The sequence below is a fragment of the Balaenoptera musculus genome, chromosome 17 (genome assembly GCF_009873245.2).
Source record: "Balaenoptera musculus isolate JJ_BM4_2016_0621 chromosome 17, mBalMus1.pri.v3, whole genome shotgun sequence".
Lineage (NCBI taxonomy): Eukaryota > Metazoa > Chordata > Mammalia > Artiodactyla > Balaenopteridae > Balaenoptera > Balaenoptera musculus.
This window is the reverse complement of record NC_045801.1, coordinates 6,620,022-6,641,535: the sequence shown is the minus strand read 5'-3', so window position 1 is coordinate 6,641,535 and position 21,514 is coordinate 6,620,022. Positions and strand designations below refer to the sequence as shown.

The 21,514-nt window shown below is 51.5% G+C and overlaps 1 protein-coding gene across 2 annotated transcripts in view; it reads left to right on the top strand.

Annotated features, from left to right (window-relative positions):
* The window catches only part of KHDRBS3 (KH RNA binding domain containing, signal transduction associated 3), a 167,225-nt gene extending 157,121 nt beyond the window's left edge, over positions 1–10,104 (top strand). For both annotated transcript variants that reach the window (XR_005017089.1, XM_036830888.1), the window contains 2 exons: positions 922–978; positions 9,528–10,104. Coding sequence is in view for 1 of the 2 variants with exons in the window: in XM_036830888.1 (XP_036686783.1) it covers positions 922–947 (26 nt within the window). In the remaining variant the exon portion in view is untranslated. The remainder of the gene's footprint in view (positions 1–921; positions 979–9,527) is intronic.
* The last annotated feature ends 11,410 nt before the right edge of the window (positions 10,105–21,514 follow it).

Below are 21,514 nucleotides of genomic sequence, written 5' to 3'. Positions count from 1 at the left end.
GTGTGTGAGCTAACAATTTCATGTCTCTCTTATTTAAAAAGGCCTTCATAAATAGTCGTAAACAGGGAAAGGATTCATTTAACAACGCTTGTCAAAAAAGGGTCACACTAAACATTGTACAACTTATTTAAAACATGGTATAAAATTAAATGTACCATTATATACTCACCGTAGATTTAAATGCTGTTTAAAGAGTCCAAGTGGTATCAAGCTGCTTGAGTGGCACGTTAAAAACTACGCAAAACCAAATCTTGTTTAAAAACTGGTTTTAAAATAACTACTGATTTTCTGAAAAAGATGTGATCAGTTTTCATCTTGTTGAGCGTTTTTTCACTAGTGCAACTTTGGATTTTTTATGAGAATTTTGGTACCTTAATGAACACCTCGCTCCATGCTGGAAGCAATAAGCACAAAGCTTTTAAAGACATTCTGACTTGACTAATTGAGGTCGCACTCGCCAAGGCTGAGGATGTGTAACCCTTAAACGGTCTTCATTTTCAAAGGTAAATAAATCAAATAAGATTTTAATCTCACTTAATTTATCTTAATATAACTAATAAAACCAGGGAGGTTACAACTTAGCAAGTTTCATTATCCATTTTAGAAAGGTTTTAAGATCACCTAAATTCTCATTTTAAAAAGTTTAATTTGTTTTAGTAATCTAAAAAGCCTTAGTTTAGTCAGTTTAATTGGGGCCAATTATTCCCTATTAAACAAATGTAAAACCTCATAACTAGTTGTTTGTAATACATTCTTTGGTTAGTAATTGAGGGCACTTCTTAAAACTGACAAATATTTAATAAAGTTTTTCTTTAATCATTTGGCTAAGTTTTTTTAAATTGTAGATTATGTAAAATGTTTAATTTTTATTTTCTGAGAGGTTTCCTTCTCTTTGAGTAAAAAGGTCTTTTCTTTTGTTAGGAAATGTTGGCCGTCTTGGAAAGTGAAAGGAAGGTTGTGTCCGTCCAGCAGACACAGGTGAGTGCCTTTGTTCCAGTCATTTGATGTGCTTCTCTGAAGTCGCGTGGAACATTTCCCACACTGTTCCCACCACCAGCACTAGTGACTGTGGCTAACTAACTTCCTGAACGTAAGCAAGTCAGACCCAGGGAGCTCTGCATAAGCTGCAGAGGTGGGAGGCTCGGCCATCACACTGTGTAAGTAACTCCATTACTTTCCTCCATAAAAACGTAGCAGGCTAGTCGGTAGCATGATAAATTTTTCAAAAGTATCAAGCGAAAAAGCAGTTTACTGCTAGCGATACTATCGTCCCAATTTTATTTTTTAAAAATAGACTGTATATATTCTCTCTCTATATATTCATAGGCAAAATATTACATGGATATGCTGGAAATTTTTTTTTTTTAAACATCTTTATTGAAGTATAATTGCTTTACAATGGTGTGTTAGTTTCTGCTTTATAACAAAGTGAATCAGTTATACATATACATATGTTCCCATATCTCTTCCCTCTTGCATCTCCCTCCCTCCCACCCTCCCTATCCCACCCCTCTAGGTGGTCACAAAGCACCGAGCTGATCTCCCTGTGCTATGCGGCTGCTTCCCACTAGCTATCTATTTTACATTTGGTAGTGTATATATGTCCATGACACTCTCTCACCCTGTCACATCTCACCCCTCCCCCTCCCCATATCCTCAAGCCCATTCTCTAGTAGGTCTGTGTCTTTATTCCCATCTTGCCACTGGGTTCTTCATGACCTTTTTTTTTTTTTCTCCTTAGATTCCATATATATGTGTTAGCATACTGTATTTGTTTTTCTCTTTCTGACTTACTTCACTCTGTATGACAGACTCTAACTCCATCCACCTCACTACAAATACCTCCATTTCGTTTCTTTTTATGGCTGAGTAATATTCCATTGTATATATGTGCCACATCTTTATCCATTCATCCGATGATGGACACTTAGGTTGCTTCCATGTCCTGGCTATTGTAAATACAGCTGCAATGAACATTTTGGTACATGACTCTTTTTGAATTATGGTTTTCTCAGGGTAGATGCCCAGTAGTGGGATTGCTGGGTCGTATGGTAGTTCTATTTTTAGTTTTTTAAGGAACCTCCATACTGTTCTCCATAGTGGCTGTATCAATTTACATTCCCACCAACAGTGCAAGAGTGTTCCCTTTTCTCCACACCCTCTCCAGCATTTATTGTTTCTAGATTTTTTGATGATGGCCATTCTGACCAGTGTGAGATGATACCTCATTGTAGTTTTGATTTGCATTTCTCTAATGATTAATGATGTTGAGCATTCTTTCATGTGTCTGTTGGCCATCTGTATATCTTCTTTGGAGAAATGTCTATTTAGGTCTTCTGCCCATTTTTGGATTGGGTTGTTTGTTTTTTTGTTATTGAGCTGCATGAGCTGCTTGTATGCTGGAAATTTTTGACAGTAATCATCTTAAGCTTGTGAAAGTATGATTTTTGTGTGTGTCCTTTTCTACTTTGAGTTTTGCAAAACAAATTATTGCTTTTAATAAGATAAATATGATAAGGTGTATTTTATAAAATTGTTTCATAAAATTTTTAAAATAGGGATCTGTGAAGGAAAGGTGTCCTTAATTAGATCTCACTTTTTAGATATTCTTGTTTTTTCCTACACCATCAGAAACACTGCTTAGGGTCCGACATTCCAGAGAATCTTACTTAAGAGTGTGTGTATCTGAGCCCTGCCCCTCACTGGGTGACGCTGGCCAAGACCCCCTTTGAGGACCTCGCTCATCTCTCGCAGTTGTTCTGAGCATTAAGTGAGGTGATGTTGTGAGAGTGTTTTGTAACCTGGAAGGTGATAACAATAATGCAGTTTAATTGTTGAAGTTGAACATGCATGTTTCGTATGAAGGGGAAATATATGAGCTTTTTGGTTTTCCTTAATCACCAAAATTAACCTAAAATAATTAAATTACTCTTAGGAAGAAAATAGTTCTCTTCACTCTCATAAATCAAAATAAGTGTTCTGGTTTTTTTTTTGTTTCTTTTTTGTTTGTTTGTTTTTTGGGGTTTGGTTTTTTTTTTTTTGGTGCTTCTCTTCTTGTACAGAAAGGGAATGTGATATATAACATATTTTTTCAATTCGCGATGTTATATTGAAATTTTTTCACTATTTTCTTTAATAAGTAATTTTTTTTTTTTTTTTTTTAGGAATTGGCATATTGAATAGTAAGTGTAGGTTTCTTTAATCAGAAATTATGGACAGGTCCCTGGAGGGTTAATCCCCAGATAGTCTTAAGAGCTAATTCATAGGACTTGTTCAATTTTATGTTTATTTTCATTTTATTAAAGAATCCACAGCTCCATTGGACTGCAAAAAGGGGTTGTGAGCCAGAAAGGTCAGGAACCACCAGGAATGCTCTTGGACAGGAGTTCTTCTGCTTGGCTTTCTAGGGCTCCCCTTATTCGGCAAATACTCTACTGAACCTCATTTCTCCCTGTTTCAATAGGAGGACTTGCAGACAAGCAGCCTTCTCCTGTCCCTAACCGCACACTGCATCCTTCCCAGATCTTTCCCCTGGCCTTTGTCTACCCCCTTGGGATTCATTTATCTTCTCATTTGACAACGTTTACTGAGCGCGAGTTCTTCCCCAGACACAGAGGAGGCACCAGGAACACAAAGATCTATAGGCCGTGGACCTTACACTCAAGTAGTTCAGCATGGATGGAGTTGGTAGATGACACACCAGCACTTGCTGCCCCTGGGCCTTTGCCCCTAGAAACCATGCCCATCCTTCAGGACTCGGCCCCACGCCCTCCCTTCCGTGTCTTCAGCAGTGAAACCACGATCCCTCCGTGCTCTCTGAAATAGTGTGCTTAGTTTATACTTCTTCATTGTAGTATTGATACCATATGACTTAGATTGGTTATAAGTTGCCATTATGACCAAGCCTGTGCTTAATCACTTTCTATAAATGATTTCATTGAATCCTCACAATGATAAGGAGGTGAGTGTCATCTCCATTTTACAGAGGAATATGCTTAGGCTTCAAGAGGTGAGATCACTGTGTCGGATTCCTGGCCCTATGACTGGTAGAGCCAGTTTTGGACCATCCACTCTGATCCAGAGCCTTTGTCCTAACCGTGCTGTTGCACTGTCCGCTGTCTGGGCTAGCACTCGCTCTCCCATGAGATTAAAGGCTCCTTGAGGGCAGGGGCTAATTTTTATGTCTCCTTGTATTCCTAGAAGTAAGCCTCACAACACTGAGTGTTGGCAGACGTTGTGACTGATAACCAGCCCCTCTGTCTCTGTCCCACCCTGCCCCAGATTCCTCCCTGGAGAGATTCTTTGGCTATAGTTAGGTTCTGAATCTTGCTTTGTTCAAGATATTGCAAGTTGAATAAGTATCAGCGTTCATGCAGACACGTTGGCTGAGCACCTGCTATGCCGCAGGCAGTGGAGACGCAATGGTGACAACAGTCTGCTGGGGAAGTGGGCCAGGCAGGCGCCAGTGACTGGACGACGACAGATGTAGCGTGGGAGAGACATGGACGCCAGGCGGGGTGGCGGAGGTGGGACGGGTGCCAGCAGGGCTGTAGGACCAGTAGAAGGCAGCCACGTAGGGAAGGTCTTCTTGGAAGCAGTCGTACCCAGCTCTGTCATTTACCAGCTTTGTTACTTAACCTTACTGAACTTCAGTCTAAACTGCAGTTTCCCCATCCATACAATGGACACAATAGTGAAATCTACCTCAGCATAGCTGTGAGGATTAGAAGCATGCCTGGCACAAACCTAGGTACGTGCTCTTGCTTGTTGCTTTATGCAGATATTTGGATTATAAGAAAACACAGTTATCTAGGAAATTTCGATTATTTAGGTAATTAGAGAAAGCTGTAGATGATGCTGTCTGTGTGGGCAAGGGGCACATAATGAAGGATCTTGCAAGTCCGGCTAAGAAGCTTAAATACGGTGAGCCCACGCTGAAATGTAATAAATATCCTCTTCACCCTTGAGCTGGCCCTGCTGCATCCCCCTAGGCAGAGATGGTGCCTTTTTCAGCCTGTGTTCCAGCAGGAACTTTGTACAAACCTCTGTTTGCACTGGTTATTGATCTGATAGCCAGATGGTGAGAGCCTTAAAAAACGGGGGCCTAACCTTTCCATCCTTTTGTTCCATCTCTTAGCGCAGGATTTGGCAGCCGAAAGCGTTGAGCAAGACAGTGAATATGGAAGAATGACACTGTCGGTGTGATCAATATGATTCGTAATAGGCAGTGTTAGGAATGGTTAGGAATAGTTCATAGAGACCCAAAAAAAGGAAGAAAAAAAATCACTCATGTAAATAGTAATAGTCTAACTCAAAATTAGACAGTGACTCTAGTCACTGTGTACAGAGAGACAGGTCCCAGAATTTTTTTTTTTTAATTTTATTTATTTATTTATTTATTTTTGGCTGTGTTGGGTCTTTGTTTCTGTGCGAGGGCTTTCTCTAGTTGAGGCAAGTGGGGGCCACTCTTCATCGCGGTGCACGGGCCTCTCGCAATCACGGCCGCTCTTGTTGCGGAGCACAGGCTCCAGACACGCAGGCTCAGTAATTGTGGCTCACGGGCCTAGTTGCTCCGCGGCATGTGGGATCTTCCCAGACCAGGGTTCGAACCCGTGTCCCCTGCATTGGCAGGCAGATTCTCAACCACTGCGCCACCAGGGAAGCCCCAGGTCCCAGAATTTAAAACAGATGATTTGAAGAAAAAAATTAAAATGTAGTCAAAAATCTAATTAACCAAGTTAAGCCGCTTTACAAGTTATATGTGATAAGTATATATAATAAAGTTAGTTATTTTATATGCAAATCATATCTATTATTTATAGTGATGTACTATTTATATTGATTTATATTGTAGGAATAGAAAAGAAAAAATCCATCATTATGTTTAAAATAACAAAATCTACTTTATGCTTGATTCTGTTTCCATCTTTGAGGAAGGTTGTGGAACATTTTAAAATCTGAATTCCATCCTCCCCTTATCTAATGGAAAATCCTTTCCAATTGAAGTTGATTCTGAATGGGATTCTTATTCCAGGAATCTGGTTATCTTTCAGGGATCAGCACCGACTGCTGTACCTGTTTTTCTTGTCTTAGCGTGAGTCCTTCCGTGGCTCCCAGCGCACCATCCTGGCCCGGCCCGCCCCTCCAGCTGCTCCCCCAACCCGCCGTACCGCTCTCAGCCTTGCTCTGCTCCAGCCTTGCTCTCGAATACCCTTCACGGTGCTTTGATACCTGTGCCATTCTCTGCCTGAAATCACATTTCCTTACTCTTCTCCCCAGCTCTCGATATAGCTGGTCAGTACTGGTCTGTCCAACTTTGGAGTGAGACTTGAAGCATCACCTCGCTCAGGAAGTCTTCCTTGGCCCAGTGTCTCCACATCTCCCTGGGTGCAGAATCCCTACTGGAGGGCCCTCATCTGCAAAATGGGGTCCTACGATTGACTGTTTACTCTCCTCTCCATCCCTCCCCCCCACCCCGAATGTGAACATCTCCAGTGCAGGTACCATGGCTTAGCACAGCCGTCGTGTATGTGATGAGTGAAATGAACAAGGTGACCTGGTGTCTCCTGGTACGGGACGGTCGATTAGGACTTCACCGGCCTCATCGGGTCAAGTTAGAGTCATTCTTCCACTGGAAGAGAATTTACCAGGTTGTTAAACATTGCCATTCGCATATGCACGTATGTAAGAGCTCACCCGAGCACCACGGCAAGATCCACGCCTTTCCTCACCTCCCCACGTCTGCTCCCCGCCACACTTCCTAGCGCCCAACAGGCTCTCAGAACAAGGAGGTGGGACAGATGAGCAGACGCCGCCGTGACGGTCGTGGGGCCGGAGGTGCCCTCCTGAAGCCGGATCTCTGCTCACTTGTTGACGTGTTTGTCTTTCTCTCTAGTGGCGTCACTTCAGGTTCTTTAAAGACAGAACCACGTCTCATTTGACTTTCCGTCCAGATCCCAGTGAGGTGCCTGGCGCAAAGCGGGGACTGACAGTGCTCATTGAGGGGCGAATGACTGAATGGATTAATGAGCAAACGACGCTGTAATTCTTAAAATACTGACACTGAGCCCTTCTCACTGTTAGTTTGGTTTATCAGTGGAAATGAGATAATTGACTTCAGTAACCATTGGCTTTTTCAGTGGAAAAGGAGAAGTTGGAAAAGAAAAACATGCCCTTTGTTTAGTAGGTGATAACATGTGCTCGGTACAAAATCCAAAACTTCGGAAAAAGGGAACAATGAAAAGTTGGTCTTAATTCCCACCCCTGCCCTCAAACACCCAGAGGCAGCTGTTGGTCTTGGTGGTTTTTTTTTTGTTTTTTGTTTTTTTTCCAGAGATAGAAAAACATGTGCTTTGCTTCTGCACAGACTAATGGTTACTGTTTTTAACATAGAGAACAGTACACTGTTTTATACCTTCCTTGTTTCAATTTAGAGTATATCTTTGAGTTCATTTTCTATCATTTTAAATTATAAAGGTATGTTTTTCTTTTTATTGGCTGAATAATATTTATATGAACGCACCATAATTTAAACAACTGTTGACATGTAGTTTTGCTTCCAGTATTTTGCATTCATTAAAGACAGTGCTAGAAAGCATAGCCCTTCATCTCTGTTCTTGTGCACGTTCGCATACATCTGTAGAATAAGTTTCTAAGGTAGATTTATTGAGTCATTACATTTTCTTAGAGTTCTTACTATATTGCTCCCCGTAGAGGTAATGGTGTATCTTAATATGCTCTTCTGAAGGAAGCTTGAACCCTCAGTGCTATACTCTCCATCACCGTGTACAACTGTTGGCACCTGCGGCCACACGGAAAACTCACCCGCGCAGAGTGGGTTCACAGTGGCCTTTCCTTCCCACGGAGGTGGGCACGTGGTGGGCTGGATCCCCGTGTGAGTGAGTGAGTGAGGACAGCTCTGGGCACGGCTGTGTCCTACAGGGATGGTGAAAGACCACCCTTCTTCGGGCTCCCACTGGTCTCCTCTCACTTCTGGAGCCTCCTTTCACGAGCCGATGGATTCTAAGGCCGACCTGCAGCGGCAGGCCCTGTGCTCAGCACTGTGGACACACCCGGGGAAGGGGAGGCCTCCGCTCTTAAGGGGCCCACGGTCTCTCTGAGGAAGCCGGCCCCCAGCTGGCCCTTCCGTCCGCCATATCTTTGCCCACCTTCTTCTCTTCTCTGGGTATCCAGAGCCTGCCGGTTCCTCAAGATCTTCTCTCTCTCCTTCTGCCCAAAGAACCCTTGTCTCTCTTCACTCTGAGAGTACTGGCCAGTAGCACCCAAGTGGCGAACCCCTAATTCTGATCTGCTGATTGACGTGTGGGTTGTCCTGCAGTCCCGGGGAGTCCTCGAGGGTCAGGAGCAAGTCCGTCATGTGTAATTTAAGAGCACGCAGTCATCAAGCCATTCAAGAAATAGGCACTGATGAATTAAACAGTACCCTAATGAATAGATGCACTGTATTAGCTGTTTCCTTTTTTTAAGTATTAGCCTTTAAAATAACTGTCTGTGTCTGGTTCGTCCTGGCACACCGGTGCCGCATGCGGGGGCCAAGGCGCACTGTCCCTGGCGCCGCGAGCGGTCATGACAGGCGAGGTGAAGGCAGAGGGTACAGCGGCACAGGTCACGAGCTCTGGCCGAGGAAGGGCGAGGAGGGAAAGGCTTCACAGAGGAGGAGAAACCTGAAGCGGGGTTTACAGTTAAGTTGAAATCTTGAAGCAGACACGGGAGGAGGAGATGTCAGAGTTGCCAGGCTGGTGCAGGTCGGGGGAGGAAGGGAGGGGCCTCGTGTGTCTGGGGACGAGTAAGCAGTTGCTGGGAACTAAGGGGCAGGTGCCGGTGGGCAGTGGGGGGGGAGGCGGGAGGGGTGGGCAGGGCTGGGTCACGTCACAGGGAGCCTCGAGGACGCTCCCCCTCCCCCTCCCCTCCCCCTCCCCTCCCCCCTCCCCCTGCGCACCTGTGACCAGAGCAGTGAGGAGCAAGCGCTGCGAAGGCGCGTCTTCCCTTGTGATTAGATTCTGTTTTGTGTTTTGTTTTCTTCTGGTTGCCGCTTGGGTTTTGAAACAACAGTTTTGTTGTAATTAGCACGTCGAAATACATTGTTTGGTGTTAGTTAGTAAATAAAGTTTTGTCTAAATATACCTGAAAGCTGAGTCTCTTCTCAGGTGGCAGGAAGGCAAGGGCAGTGCCAGTGTGCATCCACAGGAAGTCACTGCACGTTTTAGTTCGGGAAGTTCCGCGTGAGAAGAGGCGTGGCCATTGCGAAAGCCTCCTTCCCGTGCACGTCGTGGCCGGGAGGAGTGTCGTGTCGCGTGCTGTTTAATCATTCATCTGCCTCCCTGAACACAAATACTTTATGTCCTGAATCTCTACAATTCTGTTTTGCATTGTTTTCCATAAGTATTCTCATTTCTGTCAAATTTCATTTTGCCTGCTTCCTCTGCCTAAATCCTGCCATTCCCACCAGAGTGTAAATAATTTGTTACTTGAAGTATACAAATACATATCATTTTCCTCTCTTTCAGGAACTTTCCTTCCAATTATGGACTGCTTAAGAATAATCAACTCACCAACGTGCCTAGTCAGTAAATGAATTCACTTGAGAACTTGAAAATCATCTTTTTTTTTTTTTTTTGTACAACTTTGTGTTTCATGAAATGTTTTATAAAGTAGTATGCTTTTTAATTTGGAAAGTCTGTTTGAAAAAGGGAAAGAAAATCAATTTCTTTGTCTCCTCATAACAGAAAACAAATGATTTGTGTATTGCTTAACAAAGGCTGCCCATTTCAATCTCTTCTACTTTAATATAAACCTAGAAAAACAAAGGCTTGTTATTTCAGCCCAGCTCTAAATTCTGCACACTTGAGAACCATATATGGCTGCAACTCACAGCTCACAAGAAGTCAGGCGTCAGCGCAAATTCCAGCTTTGAAAATGATTTATCCAACTCAGTTATGGACCAATAAAGATGAACATGTTATGCCAAAAGTACGCCGCCACATAGAAGGTTAATTATAAAGGCTTCTGCGGGAAGCGGTGGCACTGTCAGAATAGAAACCCGATTTTCATGCCTCTGTAATTTGTTGTGGAACATAAAGGTCATCATCCCCATGGACAGTATGATTCAGTTCCTTCTCTTTTCATCACTTACTGGTGCTTTGTGATTTTAATTCAGTACGCCCCGGGAGGATGCGTTTTATTCCTTCCGCTAGAAGCTCACACAACACGCTTCCTAGTCTTAGAATTTCGGGAACAGTCTTGTGCATTGTTAAATTGTCACTTTCTTACCTCAAAGACACATTCCCTCAAGGCGTTCACTTTTTACAGGGTACCGTGTTGGGAGCATTGTGTTAAAAGCACAGAACAACTTCTGATAGGTTTGCTTTTCCTTATCCTCTCGTGATGCACCCTAAAGACATGATCTTCTACTCCTGCAGTTGGCACTTTTGCGTTTGTCAGATACGTGTTTCTCCATCTCAGAAGTGCAAGGAATAAAGGCCCGCGACCAGAGGGCCGCGGCAGTGCTGCAGTGAGTGGGTGTGGGCGCCCACCAGAGCACGGTCAGCAGCGCCCCTGTGTGGAATTAATCCTAAACAAGCAGGAACTTTAGGACGGGCGCCAGACTATCATGAGTGGGGAAGAATTTGAGTTCCCTTTCTGCCTGCAGCCTTTTCCCCTCCTGAGTTGGGGACACAGTCATAAAGCTGCAAGTGAGATCCCAGGGATTCGAACTGTCCAGCTCACCTCCTGTCTGTCCCCCTTCTCCCAGCCTCACTCTTGCTGCCTTAGTCTTGGCCTCACACTGTGCTGCCTGTATCACTTAAATTCACTGAGCACACATTTACTGAGAGCCTCCTACATGCTGGGCACCGCCCTGCGTGTGAGAGCACAGGACAGAGCAGAGGGGCTCCTGCCTCGAGGAGCTTACATCCCAGTGGGGGGAGCCAGACCATCACCCGCAAACCGGAGGACGCCAGGCAGTGACAGAGCTGGGGGCGACAGAGCACAGTCACGGGAAGAGGGGTTAGACTTGACTTTGGGCCGTAGGGGAATAATAAGGTGATGTTTCAGCCAGGACCTAGAAAAGTAAAGAAATGAGCTACGTCAAGACACTAACAGGTGCCAGGATCCTGAGGTGGGAACACGAGGGCTGGAGGAGCCCCAAGGATGCAGGAAGGAAGTCAGGGCGGGGGCGGGGCCCAGGTGTGGAGGGCCGTCTCAGCTTTACTTCAGCGGGAGCTCTCGGGCACACTGAGCCAAAGAGGAACGCTATCCATCCGATATATATCTCAGCAGAATCACTTTGGCAACCACGTGGAGAAGAGGCGGTAGTGGGGCAAGGTAGGGGGACCTGTTAGAAACCCCTGCGGTGAAGGTCAGAGGGAATGCTGGCATGGCCCGGGGTGGCAGCCCTGCAAGTCCTGAGGACTGGCTGGCCAGACTTGAGGCGCACTTAGAAAGTCGAGCCGATAACACTTAGTCTACAGGTTGGATGTGAGGTACAGAAAAGAAGGGGTTGGGTGATGCAAAGATTTTGATCTAGAGCCATTGGGAAAATAGAAACTTCTTTCTGAGATGGGAAGATTGTAGAAGGGACTGTTTAAGATACAGATCTGAAGTTTGAGGGGAGATCTCAGCTGGAGATGGGAATTTGAGAGCCGTTAGAATATAGATGTCTTGCAAAGGTATAGCCTGAGTGTGGACATCAGAGAACAGGCCCAGGGAACATACAACACGTACAAGTCAGTGAGATGGCGAAGAACCAGAGCCCAGGAAGGAGCTGCCGGGAGGTAAGAAGAGAACCGAGAGTCCTGCCCTCGACGGCGTGTGCACAGAGGGTTTCCCGGAGGAGGGCTGGGACCCTCTGCTGCAGGGGGCAGGCGACATGAGGCAGACTGGACACAGTAGCGGCGTAGAGGCCATGCTGGCCATGCCTTGCTTCAGAGTGAGGCCTGGGTAGATGGACAGAGTGGAGCAGGCAGACCTCAGAGGTGCTGGGGGTTCGCTTCCAGACCACGCAGTGAAGGCAACACTGCAGCAGTGAAGTGAGTCACAAGGGTTTTGGTTTCCCAGTGCGTATAAAGGTTAGACTAGGGTGCAGTGGAAACATGTTAAGTGGGCAACAGCGTCATGTCTAAAAAACAAGATACATACTTTAATTAAAAAAGACTTTATTGCAGGGTTACCACAAACCTTCAATCTGTAAGAAGCGCAGTATCTGCGAAGCGTAGTAAAGCAGAGTCCGCCTGTGTAGTCAACTCTTCCAAGGAGTTTGCTTTTAAGTATCGCTGGAGAGGGCTGTGGCCTCGAGATGAGAAATTTGAGAGCGTGGGAGAGAGTGAGGGTGCTGGGGAGACGCCCCGACAGGAGCCCAGGAGCGGGCCTGGCGGACAGCAGCGCACATGGCGGGGATGGGGCCAGGCAGGGAGGTGGGGACCGCTCGGCGGCTGGGGACATGCACGGGCACCGGGGCGCCTGCTGCCGGGGCTGTGTGACGTCGCCCTTCAGAGGCGCAGCCAGCACCCTTGGGGCGCCCGCGGCTTCTCCGATTGTCGCCCAGGCCCTCCGCGGTTTGGCCCCTACCGACCCCTCCAGCCTGAAGTTCCCCCTGCGACGACCATCCTCAGGTGGCTCTAATTCTGTACACTGGCGGGGGGGGGGGGGCAGGGCCTGGCTCCCCACTCAGCCGCCCTGACGCTGTGCACCGTGTGCCCCGTGCGTCCCCCTCACGGGGGGCTGCTCGAGGCCCTTCGCCCGGACCGTCGGTACCCGTTCACTGCGTTTCACCTCGGCACACGCGTCCTGTCGGCCTGGTCACCTCTCTGCTTGCTCCGTGCTCGCTGCCGTTTCAGGACGTGGCAGGGAAAGGAAATGATGGCATACACACAGCTCAGAGCCCCCAGGCCTCACTGCGTGGCCCCCGGGGAGGGAGATCTGGGACCTGTTTGCATCACAGGGATCTGGAAGCACTGAGATTCTGCCAACTCGTGTGCCTCCTTTAAGACTTAGTGCCAGAAGCTCTGCCCCAGAGACCCCTGCCTGGTTGTCACACTGCGTTAGTCACTGGCCTCCTCGTGGGTCCTGCGCTGGCTTCACGGCCCTGCAGGCCCCGCTTCATCCCAGGTGACAGTGTCCCCAGCTCAGCCCCGGGCCAGACCCCTAACGGGGGCTGGGGAGGAGGTGTGAGAGGGTGCGTTTAGCTCTGAACAACTGGGCAAAAGTCTTTCGATTTGAAATTCCACTTTACTTTTCTCCGGTTAAGCTGGTTTTGGTCCGTCTCAGCGGGCGTTCCTCCTTGACGCGTCTGTCAGCAGCAGCTTTCAAGCATGGCAGGCTGAGATAGCCATTCTCGTGTGTGATTTTTAAAGGATCTGAGCGACTTCCCGTGGTTTTAAAAATAACAGCTTTTTCAATGTGTATTTAACTGTCTTCAACCCTTAGAGCTAGCTTTTTAAAGGGAGGCCTTGGTGGAGTTGTGAAAATCACGACCACGACGCCGAAGGAGTTCTGCTTTCGGCTAGTCTGACGGCCCTGCCTTCGGTGCGACTTAAATCTTCTGCAAAGTGGCCCAGGCCTGGTGCTTTTGCATTGCATGATGGGAAGCTCCGACAAATGGATGCTTCTGTGCAGAAGCTAAGAGCTTCTCGTCCATGTTCCGGCCCCATGGTGATGTCCAGAGTCCCTCCCCGGGCCGCCTGGCTCTGGCCTCTCTCCCGGTGCCCACGTCCGCGCCCACCTACCTGCCTTTAGACAGCACCTTCCCGGGCAGCCTGTCCCAGATGGCTCGCTGTCCTTGCTCTGCCCTCACCCCAAACGCTCGTCCTCCAGATTGTCCCTCACTTTGGCTCATGGAGGTGACCCAGCACAGGGCATCCTCTGGAGGCACAGTGCACTCCCTGCAGCCCACACCTGAGTGCACTTACCAACTGCCGCATAACCGACCACCCCAGGACTTAGCAGCTTAAAAGAACAAACATTTACAATGTCACACATTCCCTGAGGGTCGAGAATCAGGGATCAGGGACTGTTCTGGCTCAGTCTCTCTACGAGGGTGCGAACCGTCAGCAGGGGCTGCGGACCCTCGAGGCTGGAGAATCCACTCACCGACTCACTCATGGGGCTGCTGGTGGGAGGCTCTGACCCTTGTTCCACGGGCCCCTCCACAGGCCGCCCAAGGGTCCTCACGACACGGCGGACAGCCTCCCGCAGAGCAAGCGGTCCAAGAGAGTCCCCAAGCGAGGGGGCCACGGGCTCGGCCCTGATTTCAGAAGTCACATCACGTCGCTTCCTCCACAGGCTTGTGGTCCATCCCCCCCTCCCCACCCCCACCCCCGCGGGATAGTGTGGTCGGGGGACTGCTCCGGGCTCCCCCCAGCCCCGGGGGAGTTACTTGACACCTCTGTGTCCTCCCCCACAAAATGGGGAGAGTCGTGCCCCCCTCCCGGGGATCGTGAGGAGGAGGCCTGGCACGTGGTAAGCTCTTGGCAGGTGTCAGCTGTGCACCAGGACGGGAAGAACCCTGAGGCGCGCGCAGGCGCAGAGGCACTTCCCAGGGGGACCGTGGACGCCACTCTCGGCCCCCCTCCCCAGGTGAAGAGCCTCAGCCTTCATTTCCATGACAGTGACCTCCTGAGGGCAGGACAAGGATTCGCCCCTCCCCACAACACTCACCACGACAGCAGGCGCCCGTGAAGTGCCCGCCAGGTGCAAGGGCCCCTTCCGCCCACCAGCGAGTGGTCCCCCAGCTGCCGGGCACGCACTCGGCGCGCTGGGTGCAGCCTCTGCAGTCCTCAGGTGTGGGTCACAGCCTTCCCTTGACCCTCGCGGCCCCCGAGGGGACTTCGGCCCAGCTTCCCCGCTGGTTCCAGAGCCATCACTCCCGGAGGCCCTGGCCGCCTCCGCCCCAGGACCCCGGCCCCCTGGCCGCCGGCTGGGCCCTGCCTCGACCGGTCTAACCAGCCGGGAGCAAGAGGCTGCCCACCGAGGGACTCCTCACCCACTTCTCCCAGTAGCAGAGCACCGCGGTTCCAGACAGAGGCGCCCGGCCCCGTGGGTGTCGTGTTAACCCCCGATGTCCTATCACCCTTAACCCCTGGCTGCTTCTCCAGAGCCAGGCCCAGGCTTCCCCGTTCCTCTCCTTCCCCATCGGCTGAGCCACGTGGAAGCTCTCTGAGCCTCGGTTCTTCCATCGCTAAGACGGAGATTCTCTGTCACCACCTCGGGGTGAGGTGGAGGGACTCTCAGAAGCCAGCAGTTGGGGTGATAGGGTGGGGCCGGGGCGGGCTGAGCACGTGCGGGGTGCGGGGAGGACGCGCCCACCCTCACGTGGGCGGGAAGATCACACAGGGTTTCTAAAAACCAGAGCCCCTTTAGCTCTCTGGTCTAGCCTTACGTGGTATTTCTGCTCAGCAAAATGCAGGACGATCTCCCCAAACAAAATGCTTCCCTCGCCCAAGGCCGGGCCCCTGGGGAAGCCGCCGGCGGCTGTCGAGGGGACATCAACGTCAACACCCAAAGCGAATCATAACGCAACGGTGCAGGCAGAGGGGATTGGATCTGCTTCCCTTTGTGGGCAGGAAATTCATGATTTCCAAAGATGATGATGCAGGGGGCAAAATCCAAAATCTTCCAAAGAGGGACGCGAAGGGCAAGTCCACCGGGCAGCTGAGTCCAGAGCCACCTCGGGCCCCCGTGGTCGCCGCGGTGCTGTCTGCAGAGCAGCTGTAGGGGAAGCTCCAAGCCCAAGAAGATCCCAGGAGCGTGGGCCCTGTGTAGGCCTCTCCGCCTGGATTCTCTGGATTGAAAGGGATTCCGAGTTCATAATGGGAAACCACAGACTATTTTCATAATGACTACACATGCCCTATCAATCGTTCCTAAGGCTGTGCAGGCTTGATCCAGGCGAGCTGTTCCTTCCCTTGCTTAACTTCTCCATCTTAAACCAAATGGTGCAACTGTATCACAGAATATTCACCTCCCTAGATACTTTTTCCTACACTTCTATTATACTGAATAATTTAGGTCAAGCTGTAGATACCTTAGAAAAACTTTTGCATTAAATACCAAGCAGTGTGCCTATCTTCTCTGCTTCTGACTTGCCAACAACAAGTGTTGTTAGATTATTTTCCCAGTGTTTTAGATTATTTTCATCTGCTACCAAATAATGCTACACGATTATCTACATTTCTGATTGCCCGATAAGCAGGGGACCTGCAACCTCAGCCTGCGCTCTGCGTGCCCTGGGTCTGCTGGGGCGTGGAGCCATGGAACCGAGGCACAGGCCCCAGGGTTTGCCCCAGTCCCCATGGTTCTCTATCGCCTCCCACCCAGCCCGCTGCAGGCATTTGCTGGTAACTATTTGGCCTCATTTGCCATTTGCATTTGAAGTCCATGGCCCAAGCAATAAGGTTTTGTTCCATTCTTTCTACTGCGTGGTATGAAGGAGTCAAGTTAGCTGGAAAAGTCACAACCCAGTCCTCCCTCTGTGTCACACTAGGATGGTGACTTGCACCCTTCAGCAAAACATATTCCTTACACCTCCTGGCTCACTGTGCGCTCAGCAGAGGCAGGACTCAAGAAAAGAGCAAGCAGTGCCTTGTCCAGGTTCCCGGTGGGTCAAGGCGAGAGGATCCCCCGAGCAGACGGCACCCAGCGCGGGAGACTGTCAGGGGCATCCCCCACCCGCCCTCGGCTGCAGCAGCCCCTGCAGGTGAGAAGGGAGGGGCCCTGCCACACTGGCCAGAGATGCCAGGAGCAATGCCCCCACCTGAGCAGGGGCCTAATGCCGAAAGCTGACCCTGCCCCCACACCGAGCAGGGCCACTCGCAGCACCGGCCTCCGCTCGTCCAGACGCTCCCACACCCGGGGGGGGCGGGGCTTCTCTCAACCGCGCAAGTTCTCCTTCTCCTACTTTGCTTTGAGGCTGCGCCGCCCAGAGCCTCCGTGGAGGCAGGAGCTCCGGGGTCTCGGGCCCCTCTTCGCCCTTGCTCATGCGCAAGGCTCCCGTCTCCTTTCCTTCTCAGAAGGCGCCAGAGGCCATCCCCCATCTGGAGACCTGTTCTCTCGATCCGCCGCCGCAAGGCTCTCCCAGGCACAGGGCAGGCACCCTCGGTACCCTGCGGGGTGGATCCCAAGCAAAGAGGGGCATCAGGGTCCCCTACCCCGCCTCCCAGGCAGGCCCCCCAGGAGGGGGCGGGCAGATAGGGGCCCCGCCCTTCCCAGGGTCTCTTCATGATACCAGGGCGCACGGCGCTCGTCCCAGAGAGGATGGTCCTTGTGGACGTGAGGTGGTGCCCCTGGCGTGATGGACAAATCCCCTGAGACGGACCTGCCACTCCTCCCAGCTCTGCCACCCGCTGGCCTCCTGATCTGGGGACAGTCCCCTGCCGCTAAGAGCCTCCGGTCCCTCAGTGGACGAATGAACGAGAACACTAGCCTCGGGGGGATTGTCGAAAGAATCAAAGGGAAACCAGGTCCTGCCCGGGCTGGGCTCTGGGGCCGAGCCAGGACCCAGGTGGAGGTGGCGCGGCCCGTGGGCGGCCCGGTGGCCCGTGACCTGCAGCTGCCGGCGGTGCTGGGCCAGGAGGGGCTGGAGGAGCAAAAGGGGAGAAGAGGAGGGAACAGAGCTGCCCCAGCTCGCAGCTCTCGCAGGCCGGAGCTGGCTCTTGTCTGCTCCGTAATGACTTTCTATTTTTAGACGGCAGCGTGCTCCTCAGATCGTGACCTGCTTTGTAAATAGACGCTTCACGGAAGAGATGGGCCGCGCTGGGGCCGGGGGGAGGGGCTGATGGGAGGGGGCACCGGGGCCCAGCCTCCCTCCGCCTCCAAGATAGAAACTCTACCTTGAGTGAAAAGCTGCAAGAAAATCAGTGAGTGGGGAGAGGACCAAGGGGTCTCCTGGGCTTCACCCCCTCTTCTGGCGCCACTTTGAGCGCACTGACTGCGTAAAAGTTGTTTGCTCGGTTTTATTAGCATTGTAGTAAACGCAGCCAAAAAGGTAGAGAAGAGGGGTCCGCTGGTCACGGCCCGCGCAGCCTGACAAAAAGAGGGTCAGACCAAGATCCAGGAGGAAGGAAGGGACTTCATCTCGGGGCCACTTCCCGGGGCCGGGGGCGGCGCTGGGCGCCTGGGACAGTGGCATGTTCGGTCACCCATAACCCCACAGTGTCCCCTCTCCACTCCTGGGGGATCTGCCCTCCCCTCCCCCCCCCCCCAGATGCTGACTGGCCCGAGATCCGGTCAGGCCGGGGCACCTCTGGGACAGCAGGTCCCCTCCCGCTCCTGGCGGGCCGCACAGCCCCGCTCCTGGCATCTGGCTCTCGCTGATGACAAGTGAGGGGCAGCGGCAGGGCCACCTGTGGGCCGAGGCTCTCAAGGACGGACCTGCCTTCTCTGCCCAAGCTCCCCCTCTCGGCATCGGTGGGCTGAGGCCCAGGAGGGCAAACGCACACCTGGGAGGGGCCGAGCCACCCCGGACCCCAACGTGGGCAAAAGCGAACTTCTCTGGGGTGAGCACGAGAGGGCAGGCCTTCCGTGTTTGGGTGGGTTTCTCTGAATCCGTCCTCGTTCGTGCAGGCTGAGAGGCCTGTGCTTTTCTCCACCGCGCTCTGCTGTGATGGGTTCCAGGAAAGTTCTGGGGAGCGGGCTCCGTTCTCTGGGCTTCGGCTCTCTCTGGCAGGAGATGGAGGTAGTGCTGCAAACCTGTCCAGATCCAACAGTACCGCATAATGTGCACGGCTGGGCTTCTCGGGACCATTCTGCGTCCAGCCCGGGTCATGGGACGGATGTGGAGGGCACAGGGGAGGTGGGGGGCCGGCTCCACCCCCTCTCTGTGTGGACCCGTGGCTCCAGTGCCCCTCCTCCTGCACCCTGTTCTCTGTCTGGCTCCCCTTCCTCACATTTCAGCAGCTGGTCACGTCACCTCTCCAGGCTCAGGGCCCCCATGGCAAATCCCACAGAAACAGACGCTGTCGGCGCCCCAACTGCCGTTCCCTCGGCCGCTGGGGGTCACCGAGGCCTGTGTGATGAGTCCCTTACCCGTGGATGGCCTCCTGCCTCGAGCACGAGGCTTCCTCACCTCAGGAGGGGCCCACGCGCTGACGCCCCCCGGGGAGAAATCCTCAGCCGGGGAGGGACGCACTGGGTGGGTGTCACCGTGTTCCTTGCATCTAGTGTGAAACTGCAAGGCGTGTTTTACCCAGTTGCTCAGAGGGACCTGGGTGGGACTGAGCCCCAGATGCCCCCAGCAGTGACTGCTCACTGACGCACCTGCCCTGACCTTTCCCCCCTTGCCCTCTCTCTCTCTGCCCCACCTCCCCATATAAACTATTTGCACCCAAGTCCTTATCTTAGGGTTGCCTTTCGGGGGAGCCTCAACTGTAGTAGACAGAATGCCCCCAATGTGTCCATGCTCTGATCCCCAGAACATGTGAATTTGTTACCGTCGATGACAGAACAAACTCTGTCGATGCGATTAATTTAAGGACCTTGAGATGGGGAGATGATGCTGGATTCTCCATGTGGACGCACTGTACTCACAAATGTCCTTATAGGAGGCAAGCAAGAGGGCCAAAGTCAGAGAGAGAGGGGACGAGAGGGCGGATCCAGAGGTTGGAGTGATGTGCTTTGAGGGCGGAGGATGGGGCTGTGGGCTGAGGAACACGCAGCCTCTAGAAGCTGGAAAAGGCAAGAAGATTGTCCCCTGGAGGAAGCTACCGAGAACGCTCCCAGACCTTGGTTTTAGCCCAGTGAGACCCAAATTGAACTTCTAACTACAGAAGTTTCAGATACATTTATGTCAAGTCAATAAGTTTGTGGTCATTTGTTAGATGGTCTATTAGTTTCCTATTGCCACCCTAAGACAACTTGGGTGCCTTGAGTGGGATCAAAAATGCTCAAGTTTTGGAGAGAGGCCGATCAACCTTGACCTTCCCGGCTCCGCTAATGAGCAGGGGGGCGTCAGTGATTTAGGCCACCTCCCCACTTCTGATTTTCTGGGATTTCTAAGGTTCCTTAGGAGAAAACTCAGAAGGTGAGTGGTAGGAAGAAGCAGAGCAATTTATTTCTCATTTCTCTTAAATATGAACAACACTTCACACCCTGTGAGGCGCAGACACACCATCTTGTTGTCTCTCAGGAGAAATGCATTGCTTCTACTCCTCGTGTAATTGGATTCATAGAAGTTGGTGGACTTTTATCATTTCCATTGACTGATATCTGTGCTTTGCCTCATTCCCCATAGCAGGATTTGGGGATGGTTTGCTGCAATGCAGGCATGCTGTACAGAAGGATAAATGGAACAGAGGAGGAAATGTGGGGAAAAGCAGGTGGGGCTGAGGAAATGAGGTACAGCCAGAGGAAGGTGAGATTGGTGAGGATCGTGCATTCTGTAAGGCCTAAAGGGGGTCCCTGAGCATCCCAGCAGCCAAAGCAAAAAGGGACTGAGGCTAATTGCAAGGCTCAAGTGTCCACAACATGCACCCTTCAGGGAGGACACACGGGAGCACCCCATCAGCCTAGGGGCAGGGGCAGTGGGGAGTGTCAGGGGCAGAAGGCAGGACGGTGGGACCAGGAAGACTTCCTGGAAGAGGTGATGCCTGAGCTTCATTTTGTAGGTTGAGTGAGGAGTGTTGGTCAGATGAAGGGCTATCCAGGCAAAAAGCAACGTGAGCAGAACACGATGGGGAGCAGACCTGCGTAGCTGGAGGAGGGGGATATGAAGCCAGGAGGTCGGGAAGGGCCCGTTGAGAAGCCCAGGATCGCTTGCTGCCTTGCCAAGGAGCTAGAACTTGACCCTGTGGGCAGTGGAGGGCCGCTTGTGTGTGGGGGGTGGTTAGTTTTGGGAAGCGGCATCCTGAGATCCACATCTTAGAAGGAGCCAGCTGCCTTGCAGAAGGAGTGTGAAGGGACCCACTGGAGGCAGCGCGGGCCTCTAACAACAGTCCCTGTGAGAGAAAACACATTTGTATGAATCCAAAGCTTGCTCTTTCCCACCCGCCAGGCTGTGTGGTAAACCTTCTAAAGGGTGCACAGGAAGTAGAGCAGATCAAGGACCCGCCTATGCCTAGCGGGGGCGGGGGCGGGGGCGGCAAGGTTTGCTCCAATCCCCATTCCTCAGCCCTCCTGGCTCAGCCTCGTCCCCGGAGCCCCAGGCAGAGGCAGCGGATGAAGCCCAGGGCGTGTTCCCAGCAATGTGGAGGGACACTCTGCCCGGCAATGGCCGGTTCAGAAAGCCTGGGAGACACCAGCCCCAGATCCTGCCACCAGCTGGTGCCTGGGAAGCTCTGTCCATAGGACCGTGGTCGAGCATCCCTCCCACACCCCGCCCCTGCCCTGGTCTCCTTGGTCTCCACAGGGTGGCTGGCGGCTCTTCTCTAAGATAGGCCTACCTGCTCCTGTGCTCCCGCACTGGTTCCCTCCCCATCCCCCAGCACAGGGCAGCAAGGAGCAACCAACCCCTGCTGCCCCTTCAGCTCCTCCCCACGCATCGGCGGCTGCCAGTACGGGGAAGGTG